The 23,189-nt window shown below is 46.8% G+C and overlaps 3 protein-coding genes, 2 non-coding genes and 1 pseudogene across 9 annotated transcripts; 2 read left to right on the forward strand and 4 right to left on the reverse strand.

The window, feature by feature from the left end:
- Positions 1-531: 531 nt before the first annotated feature.
- On the reverse strand, positions 532-1,840 carry LOC106634869 (peptidyl-prolyl cis-trans isomerase A-like). Its single transcript, XM_014345310.4, has 2 exons — positions 1,114-1,840; positions 532-691 (listed from the first exon to the last, which is right to left on the reverse strand). Exons 1-2 carry the CDS (start codon positions 1,341-1,343, stop codon positions 532-534), a joined length of 390 nt encoding a protein of 129 aa, XP_014200796.1. The 5' UTR covers positions 1,344-1,840.
- Positions 1,841-8,613: 6,773 nt separating this feature from the next.
- On the forward strand, positions 8,614-10,047 carry LOC134730550 (large ribosomal subunit protein eL15-like; annotated as a pseudogene).
- Positions 10,023-11,294, forward strand: MCCD1 (mitochondrial coiled-coil domain 1). Its single transcript, XM_003831600.6, has 2 exons — positions 10,023-10,246; positions 10,809-11,294. The coding sequence occupies exons 1-2, from the start codon at positions 10,076-10,078 to the stop codon at positions 10,995-10,997; spliced, it is 360 nt and encodes a 119-aa protein (XP_003831648.1). The 5' UTR covers positions 10,023-10,075; the 3' UTR covers positions 10,998-11,294.
- Positions 11,295-11,304: 10 nt separating this feature from the next.
- DDX39B (DExD-box helicase 39B) lies at positions 11,305-23,189 on the reverse strand. 5 transcript variants are annotated; one of them, XM_003831591.7, is made up of 11 exons: positions 23,010-23,189; positions 21,381-21,593; positions 20,205-20,332; positions 19,821-19,913; positions 17,557-17,740; positions 16,424-16,542; positions 13,840-13,971; positions 12,356-12,465; positions 12,113-12,257; positions 11,839-11,986; positions 11,305-11,512 (listed from the first exon to the last, which is right to left on the reverse strand). In XM_003831591.7, the coding sequence occupies exons 2-11, from the start codon at positions 21,589-21,591 to the stop codon at positions 11,496-11,498; spliced, it is 1,287 nt and encodes a 428-aa protein (XP_003831639.1). In that variant the 5' UTR covers positions 21,592-21,593; positions 23,010-23,189; the 3' UTR covers positions 11,305-11,495. The 5 variants fall into 5 exon arrangements, with proteins under 5 accessions (XP_003831639.1, XP_003831638.1, XP_054969352.1 ...); XM_003831590.5 differs by having other exon boundaries at positions 21,381-21,723; positions 23,010-23,188; XM_055113377.2 differs by lacking the exon at positions 23,010-23,189 and adding an exon at positions 22,695-22,819.
- On the reverse strand, positions 17,431-17,506 carry LOC112440241 (small nucleolar RNA SNORD83). Its single transcript, XR_003028416.2, has one exon. It is a non-coding gene; the product is annotated as a small nucleolar RNA SNORD83 (small nucleolar RNA).
- Positions 22,162-22,239, reverse strand: LOC112440240 (small nucleolar RNA SNORD83). Its single transcript, XR_003028415.1, has one exon. It is a non-coding gene; the product is annotated as a small nucleolar RNA SNORD83 (small nucleolar RNA).

The following is a 23,189-nucleotide window of genomic DNA, read 5'->3' on the forward strand; positions in this document are numbered from 1 at the left end:
CAGAAGACATACTTTCTTTTGTTGTTGTTGTTATTCAGTTTTAATTTCATAATCATAAACTTAATGCTGCAATCCAGCTAGGCATGGAAGGGAACAAGGAAAACATGAAACCCAAAGGGAACTGCAGTGAGAGCACAAAGATTCTAGGATACTGCGAGCAGATGGATGGAGGGTGCTCTCCTGAGCTACAGAAGCAATGGTCTAGTGGTTAAGATAAAACACAAGTCAGGCCGGGCGCGGTGGCTCACACCTGTAATTCCAGCACTTTGGGAGGCTGACGCAGGTGGGATCACCTGAGGTCAGGAGTTCAAGACCAGCCTGACCAACACGGAGAAACCCCGTCTCTACTAAAAATACAGAATTAGCCAGGTGTGGTGGCGCATGCCTGTAATCCCAGCTACTCGGGAGGCTGAGGCAGGAGAATCGCCTGAACTCAGGAAGCAGAGGTTGCAGTGAGCCGAGATGGCGCCATTGCACTCCAGCCTGGCAACAAGAGCGAAACTCAGTCTCAAAAAAAAACACAAGTCAAACTTAGTCGAGTTGTGTACAGTCAGCGATGGTGATCTTCTTGATGGTCTTGCCATTCCCAGACCCAAAGTGCTCCATGGCCTCCACAATATTCATGCCATCTTTCACCTTGCCAAAGACCATGTGCTTGCCATCCAACCACTCAGTCTTGGCAGTGCAGATGAAAAACTGGGAATTGCCCGGGCTTGGTGGCTCATGCCGTAATCCCAGCACTTTGGGAGGCCGAGATGGGCAGATCACCTGAGGTCAGGAGTTCGAGACCAGCCTGACCAACATGATGAAACCCCGTCTCTACTAAAAATACAAATATTAGCCAGGCATGGTGGTGCATGCCTGTAATCCCAGCTACTCAGGAGGCTGAGGCAGGAGAATTGCTTGAACCTGGGAGGCGGAAGTTGCAGTGAGCCAAGATCGCGCCACTGCACTCCAGCCTGGGCGACAGAGTTAAGACTCCATCTCAAAAAAAAGAGAAAAAAGAAAAACTGGGAATCATTTGTGTTGGGTCCAGCATTTGCCATGGACAAGATGCCGGGACCTGTATGCTTTAGGATGAAGTTCTCGTCATCAAATTTCTCCCCGTAGATGGACTTGCCACCAGTGCCATTATGGCGTGTGAAGTCACCACCCTGACACATAAACCCTGGAATAATTCTGTGAAAAGAGGAACATTTATAATCAAATCCTTTCTCTCCAGTGCTCAGAGCATGAAAGTTTTCTGCTGTCTTTGGAAACTTGTCTGCAAACAGCTTGAAGGAGACACAACCCAAGGGCTCGCCATTGACAGCGATGTTGAAGGACACGGTGGGGTTGACCATGGCTGATAGTACGGGGCTCCTGATGGTGGTGTCTGCAAAGCCAAGACAGACACTTTCTATCTCATTTCATGAGGCCGGGATTCCATGAGGGAATACTTTCTAACTAATTCCATGAGGCCAGCATTAGCCAAATACCAAAATCAGATGAAGACTTCACAAAAAAAGAAAACCACAGACCAATATCTCTCATGAACATAGATGCAAAAATCCTCAGCAAAATGCTAGCAAATCAAATCCACAATGTATGAGAAGAACAATACACCATGCCTAAGTGAGATTTATCCCAGGTATGCAAAGTTACTTCAACATTTGAAAATCAGTTAATGTGATCCATTAAATCAACTGGCTAAAGAAGAAAATCACATGATCATATCAATAGAGGCAGAAAAAGCAATTGACAACATCCAACACCCATTCATGATGATTAAAAAAAAAATCTCTTAGCAAGCTAGGAATAGAGAAGATCTTACTCAACTTGATAAACAACATCCACAAAACATCCACAGCTAACATCACACTTAATGGTGAGAAACTAAAAGCTTGCCTGCTAAGATCACAATAAGGCAGGAGTGACCCTCTCAACACAGCTTTTCAACATTGTACTGGAAGTCCTAGCTAAAGTAGTAAGACAAGAAAAGGAACTAAAAGGTATACAAATTTGGAACAAGAAATAAAACTGTCTTTGTTTACAGATGATATGATTGTCTATGTAGAAAATCAAAAAGAATCCACACATAAAAAATTCCTGGAACTAACAAGCAATTATAGCAAGGTTGCAGGATATAAAGTTAATATGTAAAAGCCAATCACTTTTCTATGTATCAGCAATCAGCATGTAGAATTCGCCATTTAATTTTTTTTTTTTCAAGACGGAGTCTTGTTCTGTCGCCCAGGCTAGAGTGCAGTGGCGCGATCTCAACTCACTGCAACCTCCCTCTCCCGGGTTCAAGCAATTCTCCTGCCTCAGCCTCCTGAGCAGCTGGGATTACAGGCGTGCCCCACCATGCCCAGCTAATTTTTGTATTTTTAGTAGAGACGGGGTTTTACCATGTTGGCCAGGCTGATGTCGAACTTCTGACCTCATGTTCTGCCTGCCTCAGCCTCCCAAAGTGCTGGGATTACAGGCGTAAGCCACCGTGCCTGGTCCAGAATTTGCCATTTAAAACACAATACCACTTACATTAGCACCCCCAAAAATGAAACACTTAGGTACAAATCTAAGAAAATATGTACAAGATCTATATGAACAAAACTACAAAACTGACAAAAGAAATCAAAGAACTAAACAAATGGAGAGATATTCCATGTTCATAGTCAGGAAGGCTCTATACTGTTAATATATCTGTTCTTTCCAACTTGATCTGTGGAATGAATGCAATCTCAATAAAAAACCTCAGTAAGTTATTTTGTGGATATTAACAAACTGATTCAAACTTTATATGGTGAGGCAAAAGACCTAGCCAGCGCAATATAGGAGAAAAATAAAGTCAAAGACCACCACTACCTGACTTAGACTTTCTATAAAGCCATAGTAATCAAGACAGAGTGGTGATTAGCATAGCCATTGTGGGAAACAGTATGGAGGTTCTGCAAAAATTTTAAAAATAGAAATACCACATGATCTAGCAATCCCACTAATGGGTATATATCCAAAGGATATGAAATCAGTATGTTGAGATATTTGCACTCCCATATTCATTGCATCATTATTCTTTTTTTTTTTTTTCCTTTAGAGATAGAGTCTATGTTGCCCAGGGCAACTCCTGGCCTCAAGCGATCCTGCTGTCTCAGCTTCCCAATTAGCTGGGATTATAAGCACGAGACACTGCACCTGGCTGCAGCATTATTCTCAATAGCCAAGATATAGAATCCACCTAAGTGTCCATCAATGGATGAATGGATAAAGAAAATGTGGTATATATAAAAAATGGAATACTATTCAGCCTTAAAAAACAAAATCCTGTCATTTGTGACAACATGGATGAACCTGGAAGACATTATGTTAAGTGAAATAAGCCAGGCACAGAAAGACAAATACAATCTCACTTATATGTGGAGTATAGAAAAAGTCAGACTCATAAATAGAGAGTAAACTGGTGGTTATCAGAGGGTGGGAGGTGGGGGAATTGGGGAGATGTTAGTCAAAGAACACAAGATTTCAGTTAGGAAGAATAAGTTCAAGAGATCTATTGTACCTTATGGTGACTAAACTTAATAACAACATATTGCGTATTTGAAAATAGTATGAGAATAGCTTTAAGCATTCTCATCACATACACACAAAATATGCATGTGAGGTAATGTACATATTATTAATTGTTTGGTTTATCCATTCCACAATGTGTGTGTATGTATGTGCATATATATATAAACATGATGTACACCATAAATGCATAAAATTAGTCAATCGAAAAATTAATTTTAGAAAGACAGAGTGGCATTGGCAAAGAATAGACAAATTGATCCACTTGAGCAGAACAGAGAGCCAAGAAATAGTCCCACATAAATACAAGGAGCAAAGACAATACAATAAAGATAGTCTTTTCAGCAAATGATGCTGGAACAACCGGACAGCCATGTACAAGAAAAATGAAAAGAGCTCTCTTAAAAGGTTACTGTGAAAGCCACCTGTGACAGTAACAGAAAGTGCCCAGCAGGGTCTCTGACACTTAGTAATGTAATCTCTCTCACTGTAATGTAATGGCTAAACTTCAACATCCCTCAGCCCCCATCTCCATAAGACTTTCCCATAGAGGCAACAATGATCCCTGTCAGTCACCCAGTCCTGCCAATCCACTGGGTAGGATACAATATTGAAGGGCCCATCAGCACACTGGCCTTAGGGGGCTCTGCAGCCCCTTGACCTTGTGGATGATGCTGGCCTTAATCTCCTCTTGTCGTGGCTAAAGACAGGCCCCTTCTGCGGAGGCCAGGCCAGAATGCTCATCTGATTAAGACTCTATATTAAGAGTCAGGAATAACAAAAACAACAATAAATAAATAAACACAGTAACGTAATCTATGTGTCTTAGTCCGTTTCCTGCTGCTATAACAGAATACTACAGACTGGGTAATTTATTTTGTTCTTTTTTCAGACAGGGTCTCTCTCTGTCGCTCAGACTGGAGTGCAGTGGCACGATCTCGACTCACTGCAACCTCCACCTCCCAGACTCAAGTGATCCTCCCACCTCAGCCTCCTAAATAACTGGGACCACAGGCCCGCACGACCACACCAGCTAATTTTTGTGGTTTTTTGTAGAGATGGGTTTTGCCATGTTGCCCAGGCTGGTCTCAAACTCCTGGGCTCAAGCCTTCCACCCACCTTGGCCTCCCAAAGTGCTGGGATTACAGGCTTGAGCCACCACACCAAGCACAGACTGGATAATTTATAAAGAAAATAAATGTATTTCCCACAGAGCTGGAGGCTGAGAAGTCCAAGAGCATGACACTGGCATCTTATGAGGACCTGGCTGCAGTATCATCCCATGGTGAGAGGTGGAAGGGCAAAGAGGCTGAACTGATTTCTATCATGCCATATAATGGCATTAATCTATTCAATCTAATCAACCCTGAAAGGTCCCACATCGGCTGGGCACAGTGGCTCATGCCTGTAATCCCAGCACTTTGGGAGGCCAAGGCAGGTGGATCACCTGAGGTCAGGAGTTCGAGACCAGCCTGACCAATATGATGGAACCCCGTCTCTACTAAAAATACAAAAATTAGCTGGGCGTGTTGGCATGTGCCTGTAATTCCAGCTACTCAGGAGGCTGAGACAGGAGAATCACTTGAACATGGGAGGCGGAGGTTGCAGTGAGCTGAGATTGTGCCATTGCACTCCAGCCTGGGCAACAAGAGCGAAACTCCATCTCAAAAAAAGAAAAAAAAAAAGTCTTGCATCTTAATACCATTAGGATAGCAATTAAATGTCAACATGAGTTTTGGTGGGGACATTCAACCTTAGCACTAGGTATTTTGGTTTATGTATTTTTTTAGCTTAATTCCTTCATTTCTACAATTATGAGATCCACGATTATCCACTATATTTGGTTTTCTTTCTTTTTGGTTTTTTGTTTTTTGTTTTTTGAGACAGAGTCTCGCTCTGTCACCAGGCTGGAGTGCAGTGGCATGATCTCAGCTCACTGCAACCTCTGGCTCCTGGGTTCAAGTGATTCTCCTGCCTCAGCCTCCCGAGTGGCTGGGACTACAGGCATGCACCACCATGCCCGGCTAATTTTTGTATTTTTAGTAGAGATGGGGTTTCACCATGTTGGCCAGGATGGTCTCGATCTCTTGACCTCGTGATCCGCCCGCCTCGGCCTCCCAAAGTGCTGGGATTACAGGTGTGAGCTACTGCGCCTGGCCTCATCCACTATATTTGAACCGACCCAAAGGCCAGTGCTTTCTTAATTAAGTTCCCACAGGTGAACAAAGCCAAAATTCAGATTCTATTTTATTTATGGTTTAGAATTACCTACTGTGAAAAAAAAAAAAAACTAGCTACTATAAATTATTGGGGGTTAGTCCATTTAGTCCATTTTGGAGTTCATAACCTAAAGCAGAAACTCACATGGTTGAAATGTCACTTTCCCAAAGGATTGTTATTAGTGTATCATTTAGATTGTCTTGCAAAAGTCTCATTTGTTGTTTTTTCTAAATGGCTGCTAATCTTTTAAATTAACAGATAGAGGGCCAGGCACGGTGGTTCACACCTGTAATCCCAGCACTCTGGGAGGCTGAGGCAGTCGGATCACTTGAGGCCAGGTGTTCAAGACAAGCCTGGCCAACATGGTGAAACCCTGTCTGTACTAAAAATACAAAAATTAGCTCGGCATAGTGGCGCACGTCTGTAATCCCAGCTTCTTGGGAGGCTGAGGCATAAGAATTGCTTGAACCCGGCAAGCGGAGGTTCCAGCAAGCAGAGATTGTGCCATTGCACTCCAGCCTGGGTGACAGAGCATTGCTCTGTCCACCTCCCAAAAATGTAGTTAATTTTTTTTTCTTTTCTTTTCTTTCTTTTCTTTTTTTTTTTTTTTTTTTTTTGAGAGACGGAGTCTTGCTCTGTCGCCCAGGCTGGAGTGCAGTGGCACAATCTCAGCTCACTGCAACCTCCGCCTCCCAGGTTCAAGCAATTCTCCTGCCTCAGCCTCGCAAGTAGCTGGGATTACAGGTGGCTACCACCACGCTTAGCTAATTTTTTGTATTTTTAGTAGAGATGGGGTTTCATCATGTTCGCCAGGCTAGTCTTGAACTCCTGACCTTAAGTGATCCCCCTGCCTCGGCCTCCCAAAGTGCCGGGATTACAAGCCTGAGCCACTGCGCCCGGCCAACTTTCAATGTTAATTAGTTGTGGATTGTTTAACCATATACTGCATAGTTTCACTTATCTGTAATAACAGTAGTTTGGGGCTCTTATATTCTAATAATTAAGGCTTTAGCTGTGTACACATTGCAATTAAAGTACGAGTCATGCATAACCTTATCACCAAGATACAAGAGGGAAAGCCCTTCTCCCCTAAAACTTTTACAAAGGTTCTGGGTTCTTTTTCCACTTAAGTGGGAAAAAGTCAGCTAATGAGGAACGTAAAGTCTTTGGCCTCATCTAAAGGTGCTTTGGCCCGCAAGTGTGAGAAGCACTGACCGCTGGGAAGGCCTCACTGCCTGGTTCCTGGACTCTTACACCATGGCAGAGGCCATCTTCCCTCCCAATGCAGAGTGATATCCAGATAGCGAGCTGGCTAGCAGCTGTCCACTCTCCAGCAATCCTGCCTTCTGGGGCATGGTTTTCTAAGGACCTTCCTGTTCCTAGATGATCAAAATTGGGACCAGCCACTCCCTTCTGAGCCACTCCTGCCTCTGGGCCTGTGGCTATGTCACAGTCCAGTCACAACAGCACATCCCTTCAGAACACCCTGCAGGAAGCTGACATCTCTATGCAGACTCACACATGCACGGTGTGTGCACAGGCCTTTGGTTCTAGTTCAGGAGGTGTTGGGGGAGGCTCACTAGTCCAACAGAACTTGAGGCCAGTTGTACCAGTGTCATATCCCAGGAGCCAAGGTTACAAGGGATACAAAGTGCCCAGACCTACCAGAGAAGGCAAACCCCTACAGCATGCAGGGTTAGACAGGGGCAAGAAACAAGGTCATTCTGGGCCAGCAAGAAGAGGGAAAGGGAAATGACCAGCATACCTCGGAGATACTGAAGATTTGTTTCCAGACCATAGCAACAAAGTGAGTCACACAAACTTTTTAGTTTCCTATTGTGCATAAAAGTTATGTCTGTACTATATTGTAGTCTGTTAAGTGTACAGTAGCATTGTGTACAAAAAACTGTGTATATACTTAATGGAGTCTCGCTCTGTCACCCAGGCTGGAGTGCAGTGCCACGATTTTGGCTCACTGCAACCTCCGCCTCCTGAGTTCAAGCCATTCTCCTGCTCAGCCTCCCAAGTAGCTGGGACTACAGGTGCCCATCACCATGCCCAGCTAATTTTTGTATTTTTAGTAGAGATGAGGTTTCACCATGTTGGCCAGGCTAATCTTGAACTCCTCCTGACCTCAAGTGATCCACCCACCTCGGCCTCCCAAAGTGCTGGGATTACAGGCGTGAGCCACTGTATCTGGCCATATACTTTAATTTTAAAATACTTAATTGCTAAACAAATGCTAACAATCATATGAGGCTTCAGCTAATCCTGATCTTTTTGCTGGGGGAGGGTCTTGCCTCCATGGATCAGGGGCATGGCTGCTGAAGGCTGCTTTGACAACTTCTTAAAATAAGACAATGATGTTTGCCATTTGCCGCATGGATTATTCCTTTCAATATTGTTGTGCCTCAGGGAATAGGGAGGCCTGGAAAGCAGAGTCGGGAGAATGGCCAGTTGGTGAAGCAGTCACAACACACACATTTTTCCATTAAGTTTGCTGTCTTATATGAGCATCGCTCATGGTGTCCCAAAACAATCACAATAGTTAACTTCAGTAACTGATTACAGGTCACTGTAACAAGTATAATAATGAAAACGCTTGAAACATTTTGAGAATTCCGCAGCGTGACATGGAGACATGATGTCTGCCTGCTGTTGGAAAAATAGCACCAATAGACCTGTTTGATGTGCTTGACACAGGGTTGCCACAAGCCTCCAATCTCTAAATAAAAAACAGCATCTGCAAAGAGCAATAAAGGGAAGCACAATAAAAGGTACATCTGCAAAGGGGAATCAGCACTTAAGCAAGGTCAGGATGAGCTTTCAAGTCAGGTGGACCTAGACATGAACCCTCCAGGCCCTACCAACAACCAGCTGTGGACCTTCGAGCACATCCAGCCTAGAGCTGCCCCCAACAGACACTTCCCCAGTGAATGCTGAATGAAACCATCTGAGCCAGTTTCCTCAGGTACAAACCAGTGAGGTAATTCCTACCTTGCAGAGTGAAGTGAGAAAAGACAGTGTTAAGAAAAAGGCATGCCGGGTGCGGTGGCTCACGCCTGTAATCCCAGCACTTTGGGAGGCCAAGACGGGCGGATCACGAGGTCAGGAGATCGAGACCACCCTGGCTAACACGGTGAAACCCCGTCTCCGCTAAAAATACAAAAAATTGGCCAGGCGTGGTGGCGGGCACCTGTAGTCCCAGCTACTCGGGAGGGTGAGGCAGGAGAATGGCGTGAACCCGGGAGGCAGAGCTTGCAGTGAGCCCAGATTGCGCCACTGCACTCCAGCCTGGGCGACAGAGCAAGACTCCGTCTCAAAAAAAAAAAAAAAAAAAAAAAGACACAAGACCTGTGGTAGCCTTTCCTTTCTGTCTGGCAGCAGCCACTGGGTAAACCAAGATGGTGCATACAAGTACATCCAGAAGCTATGGAAGAAGCAGTCTGATGTCATGAGCTTTCTTCTGAGGGTCCGCTGCTGGCAGTACCACCAGCTCTCTGCTCTCCACAGGGATCCCCGCCCCACCCAGCCCAATAAAGCACGCTACTGGGCTACAGCCAAGCAAGGTTATGTTATATATAAGCGCCGTGGTGGCTGAAAATCTAGTTCCTAAGAAGGCAACTTAACAGCAAGCCTGTCTATCATGGTGTTAACCAGCTAGTTTGCTTAAAGCCTTCAGTCTGTTACAGAAGAGCAAGCTGGATGCCACTGTGGGGCTCTGAGTCCTGAATTCTCACTGGGCTGGTTAAAGATTCCACATACAAAGTTTTTGAGGCTATCCTAGTTGATCCATTCCATAACACTATCAGAAGGAAACCTGACACCCAGTGGTCCACAACAAGCATAGGGAGATGCGTAGGCTATCTGCAGGCCAAGAGAGCCACGGCCTTGGAAAGGGCTGTAAGTTCTACCACACTATTGGTGGTTCTCGCCATGCAGCTTGGAGAAGGTGCAATACTCTCCAGCTCCACAGCTACCGCTAATGTTTGTAAAATTCATACCTAATAAACACTAGATCAAAAAAAAAAAAAATCACAGACCTGTGGTAGGCTGGGCACCAGTGCTCTAAAGCAAGTTCTGCCTAAACTGGCAGGGACATTTTTCACATCAGGAACAGGAGTTGTTCCTGGACTCTGTCTGGGGCCAGGCTGGGAGAGACGTGGGGCAGAGTGGGGCAGGGGCAGGGGCAGGGCTGGGGGCTGGGGCCTGGGCAGGGCCAGGCACTCAAGTGAGGCCAAGTCCTGGAGGGAACCAGTTCCTGGTGGCCGTTGGACAGCTCACACAGCTCCCTGCCAGGTCACCCGCCATGGTCCTCCCTCTGCCCTGGCTTTCTCGGTACCATTTCCTTCGCCTCCTTCTGCCCTCCTGGTCCTTGGCACCCCAGGGCTCCCATGGGTGCTGCTCCCAAAACCCCAAGGCAAGCATGGAAGAGCAGACCAGCTCCAGAGGAAATGGGAAGATGACGTCCCCTCCCAGGGTAAGTGGCACCAAAGGTAGGAACAGAGGGTGTGAGAATTTACACTGGGGTGTGGGGAAAAAAAAACCCTCAATCCCACCCTGCACCACCCCACACCATGCCTACCCCTGCAGCTCTTATCTTAGTTCAGCTACCAACTCCTCTCCCCACCTCCCCCAGCCCAGACCTCAGGGTTCCCTTCCCTCACCCCACCCCCACCCACAACAGCACAGTCCACAAAGTCCTTGAACAGGATCTATTCCCCCTCACCTAACAGTTAATTATTTCTTAGCGGGGAGGAGCGGCTGATCCTCTTTCCAGTGACCCCATATCCTTGTTCAAGGAAGCCAGTTACAGCCCCTGGGCCAGGGAACTCTATTTGCTCCCCCTATTACCACCCAGAGGCCTATGCCCAAGACAGGAAGCTACCTGGCCTTCTCAGTACAGGTGTCCTTAAACGACCGGTTCAAAAACGAATAGGGAAGGTGGAATTTCTCACTTCCAGCCACAGCCTGCGACAAAGCTTCCCAGGGCCTCGGCCCCCTGCCCTGGCTGATGCTCCCTCCCCTAATTCCCTGACCAGGGCCCTGGGACCCACCGCACAGCTGAGCTGGCCCGAGCTGAAGAGTTGTTGGAGCAGCAGCTGGAGCTGTACCAGGCCCTCCTTGAAGGGCAGGAGGGAGCCTGGGAGGCCCAAGCCCTGGTGCTCAAGATCCAGAAGCTGAAGGAACAGATGAGGAGGCACCGAGAGAGCCTTGGAGGAGGCGCCTAAGTTTCCCCCAGTGCCCACAGCACCCTCCGGCACTGAAAATACATGCACCACCCACCAGGAGCCTTGGGATCATAAACACCCCAGCGTCTTCCCAGGCCAGAGAAAGTGGAAGAGACCACAAAGCGCAGGCAATTGGCAGGCAGTGGGGGAGCCAGGGCTCTGCAGTCTTAGTCCCATTCCCCTTTGATCTCACAGCAGGCAGGGCACCCAGGCCTTATAGGAATTCACCCTGGACCATGCCCTAAAATAACCTCACCCCAAATACAATAAAGGGACGAAGCACTTATAGACACCACAGACACATGTGTTTCATTTTTAGTTTTGTTAAAAAAAAATTCTGACAAATCAGAAATGGGGGTTCAGGAGTGGTGGTGATGCAAAAGATGGAAGCCATGGGGTGGGGGCTGTCAGGGGTGGGGGCAGTAGTGTCTCCTTCACCCCCACCCTGGTGTCCTCTCCTGAAGGACAGACGGTCACATTCCAAAATGGGCGAGTCTTCTACCGTGTCTGTTCAACTGAGAAGAAAACGTAGCATGTCAGAATAAGGCATGAAAAGGGGAAAGTGAGGCAGGAACACACGGCACACGTGCAGACACTGGTGTACTGCCTGGGTTCAGAGGACGGACGTGGGGGTGAGGGAAGGGATGTAATATGATGAGAGAAGACAGAAACCCCACATAAAGGTCAGAAAAACATCCCAACACAGCATCAAAGACCAGGAGGCATGAACCAGTCAAGTGTCCATTATGCATCAGATGCCCATGACCTATGTGATGGGATTTAGGACAAACACACTAAGGAACAGGGAGGACCTAAAGGGTTTCATGAGATCAGTACTCACTGTAGGAGGAGATGTCTATCTCATCAGGCAGCTCACTAATATTGACCTCAAAGCGATCCTGCACATCATTGAGGATCTTGGCATCATTCTCATCGGACACAAATGTGATAGCCAAGCCCTTGGTGCCAAACCGGCCTGCTCTGGCCACCTGGAGGGAGACAGAGGGTAGCACTGGAAGACCGAAGAGGAAAGAGACCCAGAGGCAGGAATGAAGATGTACAAACATAAAACAAGGGAATGGGAGAGTGGGATTTTTTCAGCCTGTGAGGTTTACCCGATGCAGGTAGGTGTCAGAATCCTCAGGCATGTCATAATTAAAAGCAATGTTCACCCGCTCGATGTCCATGCCTCGGCCAAATAGGTTGGTAGCCACAAGAATTCGTCGTTGAAAATCTTTAAACTGCTGATACCGAGAAAGCCTTTGTGAGAAAGGAAATTTAAAACATGTTGAGATTCCCTTCTCTCAACTGTCTTTTTCTCCCAAGGACACAAAATATCTTTCCCATCTTCAGCTCACCTCTCCTCCTGCGGCATCCCACGGTGGATGGCAATGGCTGGGAAGTTCTGCTCCACTAGTAGCTGGGCCAAGGCAATGCACCGCTGCACAGACTTCACAAAGATCACCACCTGTTGTGGGGTGGGGTGGGGGGTCGCAAATTGGGGGAATAGGTGTCCATGGTGTGTGAGAGGCATTACGTGGGAGAGGGGAGTTTCTAGTGATTACGTTCTCAGGAATTCCTCTTCATTTCTCTTATTCCCCCACTATATATTTAGAGCAGAAAAGGAAATATAACTATTTCAGCACTGATTTTTCCCTAAGGAAGCTGGCCTCTGAGGTAGCACAGAGTTCAGAAATCAAAATTGCCAGACATGCTAGGAGATGAGGATGAGATCACCTCATGAAAAAGTGATAAAAAACTAGAATTAAGATCTGGAGGGGTAACTGATATTCCTGCTCACCAAAATATTAAACCTAAGGGAGCTATCCTAATTCTAGAAAGTAGTTTTAAATGCAAATAGACCACTCACAAGTATATTAATTAAACACTTTTTTGAGATGGGGTCTCACTCTGTCCCCCAGACTGGAGTGCAGTGGTACAATCACAAGTCACTGCAGCCTCCACCCTCCTGGGCTCAAGAGATCCTTCCACCTCAGCATCCCAAGCAGCTGGGACCACAGGTGCACACCACCACGTCCAGCTACTTTATTTTTATTTTTTATTTTTACTATTTGTAGAGACGGGCGTCTCCCTATGTTACCCAGGCTGGTCTTGAAGTCCTGGGCTCAAGCGATGCTCCTGCCTCAGCCTCCCAAAGTACTGGGATTATGGGCATGAGCCACTGCCCTGCACCCAGTCAGAAATGCTTCTCTTGAATAAGCAGTTATTAGAGGAATTAAACATTCAAGAACCCTAACATGCCCCCAAAAATCGTTTCAAGACTTTTAACAACTTCCTAAATTCCTTCAAGGACTTTTGGAAACAAGATCTCACTCTGTTGCCCAAGCTGGAGCACAGTAGTGCAATCATAGTTCACTGCAGCCTCAATCTCCTGGGCTCAAGCTATCCTCTCACCTCAGCCACCAGAGTATCTGGGACTACAGGCATACACCACCACACCTGGCTAATTTTTTTCTTCTTTGGTAGTGATGAAGTTTCGCCATGTTGCCCAGACTGGTCTCAAACTCCTGGACTCAAGTGATCCACCTCCCTCAGCCTCCCCAAGTGCTGGGATTACACACATAAGCCACTGTGCCTGGCCAAGGATCTTAATTTTTGAAGTTTATTTTCCTTGAGGTTATTGAGGACATACCCGTGCCAGCCATAGAATAGAAAAGCAGCTCCCACCTTACTCATGCTCAGCCCCTAAGATATTTATACCCTCATTATTCTCTCCCACATCACCCATGTGATTTCCTCAATAAAAGTGTACTTAATATCCAGGTTTTTGCTACAGCTGGAGTGCTCCAATGCTCATCCCCCTACTGGACGTCTAACTGACCTGGTTGAACTCAAGGACATCCAGAAGGTCAAAGAGCTTCCGGTTCTTCTCGTTGTCCTTCAGTTTCACGTAGTACTGCTGCAACCCATGCAGCGTCAACTTCGTCTCATCATCCACGAAGATCTCCATTGGCTGGGGGGGAGGAAGGGGGTGGGGAACGGGAGGAGGGCAGAGTGGGGGGGTTAAACCTGGGGGGGTGGAGGAAGTTGATCTCCAATACACCCCATGGGGGGATGGGGAGGAAAGAGAAGATTGAAAACCCCACCCCACTCCCAAAAATACCCACATTTTACTGTGGTCTCTCTCACATTACATCTAATTTCCTTCCTATCAGATGAGTTTTAAGACTGCCCAACTAAAAACTATCATGGGAAAGAAACTGCAAATGAAGTCAAGGAGCAGTGAAACCACCCAATGGCACAGATGCCATTACCTCAAATAGAGGTGGGAGAGGAAAGAAAATGGGAGATGATTCTCAAAGGGAGAGCAAGGACCAAACATCTGGGAAATGATGGGAGGCAGTGACTCAAGGTCAGAATAACTCCATCAGAGTTGCTTCTAAGAACATGGGGTGGGGGGAGGACAACTGCTCCATTTGATTCTCCTACTTCAACTAAGAGAATCTCGAGTGCATTAGCAAAGTGGATGTCTTTTAAGATCAGAATGCTGCAATGGACAGTCAAAATGCCACTTAAGGAGAAACAAAAATTACTCAAGATGAGTTACTTGCCGTCAGACCACAACAGGATAGTTTTAGATGAGACTGGTCTCTTGACTAAGAATTAAACCATCTACAGGTTTACAGGGAAGGTATCAGTAAGTGGTGTTAAAATACCAAATTCAGAGCAGCAGATACGCTTTTAAGGGACAGGATCTCACCATGTTGCCCAGGCTGGAGTGCAGTGGCTATTCACTGGCACAATCATAGCACACTATAGCCTCAAATTCCTGGGCTCAAGTGATCCTCCTGCTTCAGTCTCCTGAATAGCTGGGACTACAGGCACACACCATTATACCTCACTGCATTCATCTTTAAAATTAAAAAACCCCCTGAAGGGGAGGAAAGTAACAAAGACAGAAATTACCACAACTCCAAAGCCCAACTTTCCTAACACTTTTTATACTATCCTGGGGGAAGATAGTTAATATGAAGACCCAGAGGACAAAATAGGAAAGGATGCGTGTGTCATGGGAAAAAAACCAGAAGCCCAATCCCAGAAGGCAGGTTTTGTTTTTTTTGTTTTGATACAGGGTCTCACTCTATCACCCAGGCTGGAGTACAGTGGCACAATTACAGCTTACTGCCGCCTCCACGTCCCGGGCTCAAGCAAACCCTCCTGCCTCAGCCTCCCAAGTAGCTGGGACTACAGGCATGCGCCACCACGCCCGGTTTTTCTGGTAGAGACAAAGTCTCACTACACTGCCCCAGCTAGTCTCAAATTCCTGGGCTCAAGCAATCCTCCCACCTTGGCCTCCCAAAGTGCTGGGATTAGAGGTGAGCCACCAGGCCCAGCCAAGGCAGGCTTTCTAAAGAGAAGTTCCATGGCCTCCTTCAAATCTCATTCTAGCCCCAAATACAGCTAAAGAGTGATCATCCCACGGGAAGGAACACTGCAGGGAGGGGAAGAACACACTCCACTGCTTATGCAATTGGCCCCACCTAGCCCCAAACCCTAACAACCACCCGATTACATCCACTTTACCTTTCCTATGTCCCTCTCCTCTGAGTATTAAAAAAAACAAAAAAATTTTTTTAAGAAAAAAAATCTACCACCCCATTCAGGACACCCCTCCCCAACACATATTGGGGGAAACGGGGCACGGCACGCGTTGGGTTCAGGAAAAAAACCGGGAACGGAAAAAGAGGCTGGTTTGGTCCTCAGCTTCCTGGTCAGGTTTCCCCGCGGCCTCCGCTGCCGCCATCCACCGCTGGGTGCCGTCTGCATTCCCTCGCCGCGCCACGGTGCTTCTCTGTTGCCGGCTCACATCAACCGAGGTTCCAGATGGGTGCAAGGAGATGTGGGTGGGAAGGAGTAGGGTATCGGGGATTGAGGTGCCAAAGGCCCCCACCCCTGGAGGTGGGGAAGGGGAGGATTCATTTGTGCTGATGCTCTTCTTTTGGACATGCCCTGCCATCTGTCTGTCCCTCTCTTGCTCTCCTGCCACCGGGAAGTAGGAGTTTTGGTGAGCAGAAGGCTCCAGCTGTATGCTCGATGCCACCTTGAGGGTGCGTGGCTGTAGGGGGCATGTAAGAGACGATGGATGGGTGGGTGGTAGGGCAGAAAAATCCTGCCCTCCCCCGAAGGGAGAAGAGGTTCAAAAATGTTGTGATTTATGAAAAAGTCGAACACTACCCGCTCTCACATTAACCCGACCAAGTCTTCCGGAGTTTCCCTGGCACCCGCGCAGGCCCTAACACTAGCTGTCTCTGCTTCTGTATGTCTCTTCAAGGAGTCATTACTCCCAGTTGGGCACAAGCCGCCTTCTTGGCACTTGAATGACAAGGGAGTCTGAGGAAGAGGGCGAGGAAGGGGAGGAGGCAGCGGGCGGGGAGTGGAGGGAGAGAAGGTAGAAGGGTATTTACATCTTGCATGAACTTGCGGCAGACTGGACGGATCTCTTTGCTCAAGGTAGCACTGAACATCATGACCTGCTTCTCGTGGGGGGTCATGCGAAAAATTTCCTGGACATCCCGACGCATGTCTACAAGAACAAGGAAAAAAATTGTAGGAGAAAATAAGCAGGTATGATAAACAAAGATTAGAGGTAGACTTCCCAGTGAGGTGAAGATTGCTGGAAATAGTAACAACACAATGGAAAGAGCAATGGACTTGGAATCAAGAAGTGGGATCAGATTCCAGCTGTTTGTTTTAACCAAGCAAGAAATAAGGTAAAACCCCAAAGTTCCCAACTATGAAATGGGGATAAAGCCCAGTGCAGAGGCTCTCAAGGCCTTCAAAACATGCTTTATGGGACCTTCTCCCAACCCTTTCCTGCCCAAGCCCCAGTCAGCCTTCAGCAGACTACAAATATCAAGCACATATTATATTCCAGATATCAGAGTCCATCTATGACTCTCTGGATTACTTTTCTATCAAGTCAGGCAAATATGACATCCCTACCTGGAGCCCACCTTTATAGCTCACCATATAGAATTGCCAAAGATCATTTGTAATGACTTATGGGGCCTATGTCCAACCCCACTCTCATTCACCAAGATTCAATTCTTACAGAAAAATCTTCCATTAACCCCACCTGGCACACTAGAATACCACATCACACAAACTGCTACAAACACTCTCTACATTAATCCCAGACCTGAGTCTAGACACTTATTCAGCTATAAATTCTGACTGTAAATGCTGTGCTGGAGATGCCAGAAGGGTACTGTCTTCTCTTTCAGTTTAGAATCTCCCCTATGACTCCCAGTATATGAATCTATAATGAAAACGGTGGTGGTGGTGATGACTTATGCCTAAAATAATCAAAGTCCCCTATTCTCAAAGGTTAAAAACAAAAATCATAGAAAGATGATAGATGACACCCTTTACTGTGCTTAAAAGCATAATAAAGACCAACCAGGGAACCCAGAGCCATCAGTCATGGGTGATAGATAAGAGTCGTCCTTGCACTGAGGTGCTCCTGTTTCAAATAAACATCATTTGGCTCCAAAGAACAACTCCCCAGCATTAGCCAAGCCCCAGCACTGCCACTCACCGAGCTGTTCAAGCATCTTATCACATTCATCCAAAATAAAGTGTTTAATGTGTTTGAGGTTGAGGCTCTTATTTCGAGCCAGGGCTAGGATACGGCCTGGAGTCCCCACGACGATATGCGGGCAGTTCTTCTTCAGCACCTCTTCATCCTTCTTGATAGACAGACCACCAAAAAAAACAGCAACCTGCCGAGCCAGAAGCAAAGAGTCTCAAAACAGAGGAAGGAAAGAGTCCAATCCCCCCAGGGTTCCCACTCTGTTTGAGCTAAACCAATTTTTAGCATGTTTCCAAACTAAAACTAACTTTAGAGGTCACCTGATTTAAAAATTTTATGTCCCCCCCCCACCAAACACTGAGGGTGACTGCCTAAAGTTACATGGCTAGTCGGAGCAGTCAGGACAATAATTCAGTTCTACTGACTTAATCTAACCAACTTCCTTCATTTATGAGGCCAGGCTTCATTTAAAAAATAAAGGAGCCAGGTGTGGTGGCACACGCCTATAATTCCAGCTACTCGGGAGGCTGAGGCACGAGAACCTGGGAGGCAGAGGTTGTGTTGAGCCAAGATCCCACCGTTGTACTCCAGCCTGGGCAACAAGAGTGATACTCCATCTCAAAAAAAAATAAAATGAATAAAAATAAAATAAAGCCAGGCCCAGTGGCTCACGCCTGTAATCCCAGCAGTTTGGGAGGTCAAGAAAAGTGGATCACTTGAAGCCAGGAGTTCAAGACCAGCCTGGCCAACATGGTGAAACCCCATCTCTACTAAAATACAAAATTTACAAATTTACTACTAAAATACAAAAAATACAAAAATTAGCCGGGAGGCTGAGGCAGGAGAATCGCTTGAACCCGGGAGGTGGAGATTGCAGTGAGGCGAGATTGAGCCACTGTACTCCAGCCTGGATGACAGAGCGAGACTCCATCTCAAAAAATAAAAAATAAATAAATAAAGGACAGCAAGAAATCACCAGATTAGTGTAAAGTACCACAAAAAAACACATGGAACATTAAGTTTTCCTAAATAAACCCAGAATCTCAAACTCTTTCACACAAACCCCATGAAATTACTGCTTCGGGCTAAATATTATCATTTCATGTTAAAACCATTAGGTGAATAGTTGTTTGGGGATCTGGGCCTTGGTACAGTAGCAAATAACACCAGAAACTACTTTCTGGTTTCAAGGGGGAAAAGAACGACTGTGGAATCAGACTGTCACGACGCTAATCCTATGGTAAATCTAAAATCATTAATGAGGCCAGGTGCAGTGGCTCACACCTGTAATCCCAGCACTTTGGGAGGCCGAGGTGGGTGGATCACTTGAGGTCAGGAGTTCGAGACCAGCCTGGCCAACATGGCGAAACCCTGTCACTACTAAAAAAAACAAAAATTAGCCAGGCATGATGGCACACTGTAGTCCCAGCTACTCGGGGGGTTGAGGCGGGAGAATCGCTTGAATGTGGGAGGCGCAGGTTGCAGTGAGCTGAGATCGCGCCACTACACTCACAGCCTGAGGGACACAGCGAGACTCCATCTCAAAACAAATAAATAAAAATAAAATAAAATAACTAACATAAGTCGACCAGATTTGTGGCATAACAGGAGATACAGCATCACCTATGAAGGATTCTTGCCGAAAATGCCTAACTTCAATCAGGTTTTTTCTTTTTTTTTGAGATGGGAGTCTCACTCTGCCACCCAGGCTGGAGTGTAATGGCACAATCTCAGCTCACTACAACCTCTGCTTCCTGGGTTCAAGTGATTCTCCTGCCTCAGCCTCCCAAGCAGGTGGGACTATAGGTGTGTGCCACCATGCACGGCTAATTTTTGCATTTTTAGTAGAGAGAGGGTTTCAACCTGTTGGCCACATTGGTCTTAAACTCCTGACCTCAAATGATCCACACGCCGTGGCCTCCCAAACTGCTGAGATTACAGGTGTAAGCCATTGTGCACTTGGCCGGAATCCTCAATATTCATACACCACTGGAGCTGTTTTAAAGTTTCCGGCTTTCTCTGCCACATACCCCAAAATTATTAAACTGATATGATTCAAAGTCAGTATAAAGTAGTAAGAAAAGGGTGGTCTTGTGTTAAGCATCATCCATAGCCCAATTACGAATCCTCCTGTTACACAGGAACTCAACACTCTGTTACACCACAGCAAACTAAAGCTTCTCCAAAATTAAAGAGACTATTGGCCTACAAGTTTCTTATCCCTCCAACTTGCCACACCCTCACTCTCAGGTCTCTTTACCTTGGCTTACCTTGACATTGGGCATGTATTTAGAGAAGCGCTCATATTCCTTGCTGATCTGAAAAGCCAACTCCCGAGTGTGACACATCACCAGCACAGACACCTTAGGCAGGAAGTAGACGGAGACATATGGTAAATGTAGCCCTTCATTATCCCCTCTAGGGAAGTGACTGTCACAAAAACACACCTGGGCCGATAATAAATGACTTCAATTCTGTGATCTAAATCACGAACCCCACGCTTGCGACAGAACATCCCCCACAGCTGTCAGGTTGTCAAGGGTAACAGAGGTCATGTGCTCATGGCTCTGCAAGCATCATGTAGCTAGGACAAAAACACCCTTCCCTTATAGTCCTAACCAAAATCCCCTCCCCAGCACTCTCCCCAAATATACCTGCCCAGTAACTGGCTCCAGCTGTTGCAGTGTGGCCAAGACAAACACTGCTGTCTTTCCCATGCCCGACTTGGCCTGGCACAGGACATCCATTCCCAGAATGGCCTGAGGGATGCACTCATGCTGGACTAAAAGTGGGGGGGGGGGGGAGGAAGATAAATTAGACTTCAGTCTCCAGATAACTCTACCTTTTTCACCATGCCACGCCCATTTCTTACCACTCAATTCTCAAAGTCTAGTATTTACCTGGTTCTTGCCAACTTCCAGACCCATTTTACCTCTCTCTGCTCAATTACATTCACCTCAAAATCAGACTCTCCTAATTCCTCCTAGCTTTAGCCTCCTCCAGATGTAGGCCTTCCCAGTCCTAGTAACAAACCCCTTGCATCTACCAACCGCTCACCTTCAATGATCCTGGCTCTGTCCTTATTTTTCTTAATCTGTAACAATTCATGACATTTGAATACCTGCCACAGACCACTTCTCCTGCTTAGGTTGCCATACTTCGGGTCACATAACTACAACCCTGGACAAAATGAAGGACTTGGTACCTGACCCAGAAGCCAGTCATCTCTAAACCAGTCATAGAGGTTTCCAGAGGCCACAGTTGGCCTGGCCCAACAGAGGGAGACTACAGGTCCAAGCAGGACCTTTCTGGAAATTTAAAATTAGAAGTCAAGTGACAAAATTAAAAATAAGCAGACAAGAAAAGCCAGTCACAAGAATGAATGGCAGACCTGGAAGTCACTTTTGGATCATTAGCACTTTGGTGCTATCACGAAAGAAAGAATAAGCCTGTATAAGCCTCCTCTATCCAAAATTGTTTTTGATACTTATCCCCTGATTTTTTCTTCCTCACTGTCGCCCCGGCTGGTGTACAGTGGTGCAATCACGGCTCACTGAAGCCTCAACCTTCACCTGCTTAATTTCTGAACGTTTTGTAGAGACAGGAGTCTCCCTATGTTGCCCAGGCTTCTCTTGCACTTTTGAGCTCAAGTGACCACCCTCCTGCCTTGGCCTCCCAAAGTGCTGGGATTACAGGCGTGAGCCACTGCACCTGGCCCTGATCTAGCCTTAAGTATAAACCCTTACCACCACCTGAGCAACGACAAACACATCTTTGTATTGTACCCTTAAAGAGCCCAGTGAGCACTACATGCCCAAGAGAAAATTTACCTTCTGACGGATGCTCAAAGCCACAGTCGACAATGGCCCGGAGCAACTCTGGCTTGAGCAGGAAGTCACGAAAGCCAGAGCTGTGGATGGAGACATAGGAGCCCTTGACATCCTTCTTGGCAGGGGCCTCAGCCCCATCTCCCCCAGCTGCTGTCTCCACCTCATCATCTTCATAGTCCAAGAGCTCATTGTCCACATCGTTCTCTGCCATAACTGGGCCGGCAGGGGAAGAAGGGAAGGGGGATCTGGATGGGTTCTCGCAAAATAGGTGAAAACAAGGGGTGAAGAGTAGGGGATTGAGGAACAGCAAAGGAAAACAAAGATACTATTTCTAACAGAAGAGCTGGAGGGGGGAAAAAAAAAAAAGCAAGACTTAATCACGAGCACAGCCTTCACCACCTCTTTTCCATCCCCAGTTCCCACTTTCCCTAAACCAGGAAACTTTTGCCTGGAAAGAAAAACAGATACAAAACATAAAAACGAAAAGCAAATATAACAGAACAGAAAAAGCAGTACCAGGGAAAGTGGTTAGGACAGAGGTTCCCAACAAGATTAGCAATCACAGTAGCGGAAACCAGAAAAGTTGGAAGGGGAAGACCAACTTATAAATTCTTGATCTGAAAGTAACAGTGAGGAAATAGAATAGATAATAAAAGGTAAAATATGACTAATAACTTAGTAAAGTGGAAAATGGAGATGACAAGTAGAGTCCTGAAAAGTCCTCAAAGGAAGACTCCGCTTTCCCTATTATAATCCCACCGTTATGGATGCCTAACTCAGCAGCCATCAGTCAAGGGTGATAGATGAGGGTCATCACTGCGCAAAGCGCTCACCTTTCGAAAAGAAAACATCATATGGCCGCCGTCCACCTCCCATAGCTCTCAGCCTCCCACTTCTCAGTATCCTCCCTTCCGCTGTTTAAGAAAGCCTTGTGTAATTAGCATGGGGGGGAGGGGCGGTGCAAGACAAATGGCTCGGCCACAAAAAAACAAAATTCATGTCTCCACCCTACAATAAGAAAGCTAATAGTTGACAGAGAAAGGCAATCCCCGCCCAGGCTTTAACAGGATCTTTACCAAGTGGTCTCACATCACTGTTACGCTACGAAGGTGAGACTCCTTTCGGAGAAACATACAATGACACCAATCGTATCGTAAACACTTGGAAGGCACTCCAAATTAAGTTGGGCAAGTCAAGGTGAGAAAAATCCAACTGGGCCCAGAAACCAGCTCCTCCTCCCAGTCCCACCGAGGGCCGAGAAAGAGCTCAAGAAAGGACAAGGAAGGTGAGAAGAGCCCCGCCCTCCGCAAATACCAAGACCAAGGGACGCCGAGCGCCGCCTCTCATTGATGCTGAGGCCTCCAATATGAGAAGAACCCATTGGAAGAAGAGAGCAAAACGAACACAATGGCGCCGAGGACACCATCTTGGATTGGGTCCCCCCTTAGCTTCCCTTCCTTCCCCCAGGAGCTCTTTGCTCTCGAAAGGGATGCAAGCTACGGAAATAGCGACTAACTAGGCCCCAGCGACCAGACCATCGCCTGTGAAAAGGGTATCAGGAACCCATGTGACGGGATGGGTGCGGAGAAGCGCAGATGGAAACGGATTGTAGCGAAGGCCAAAGCTTACCTAAACAGGGAGAGCGCGTATGGCGGCAGCAACAGCGACGAAGGAGGGAAATCTGCCTTCACTTCCGGTTGCAGGCTTCCCTCTACTCCAGCCTCCCGCCTTCTTGGCTGCAAGAGCGCAGGCGCAAGGGACCGGAAACAGGGCCTTCCGCGGTTATACAGATCCGTGCGCTCCAGGCTT

This window comes from Pan paniscus, chromosome 5 (genome assembly GCF_029289425.2).
Source record: "Pan paniscus chromosome 5, NHGRI_mPanPan1-v2.0_pri, whole genome shotgun sequence".
Lineage (NCBI taxonomy): Eukaryota > Metazoa > Chordata > Mammalia > Primates > Hominidae > Pan > Pan paniscus.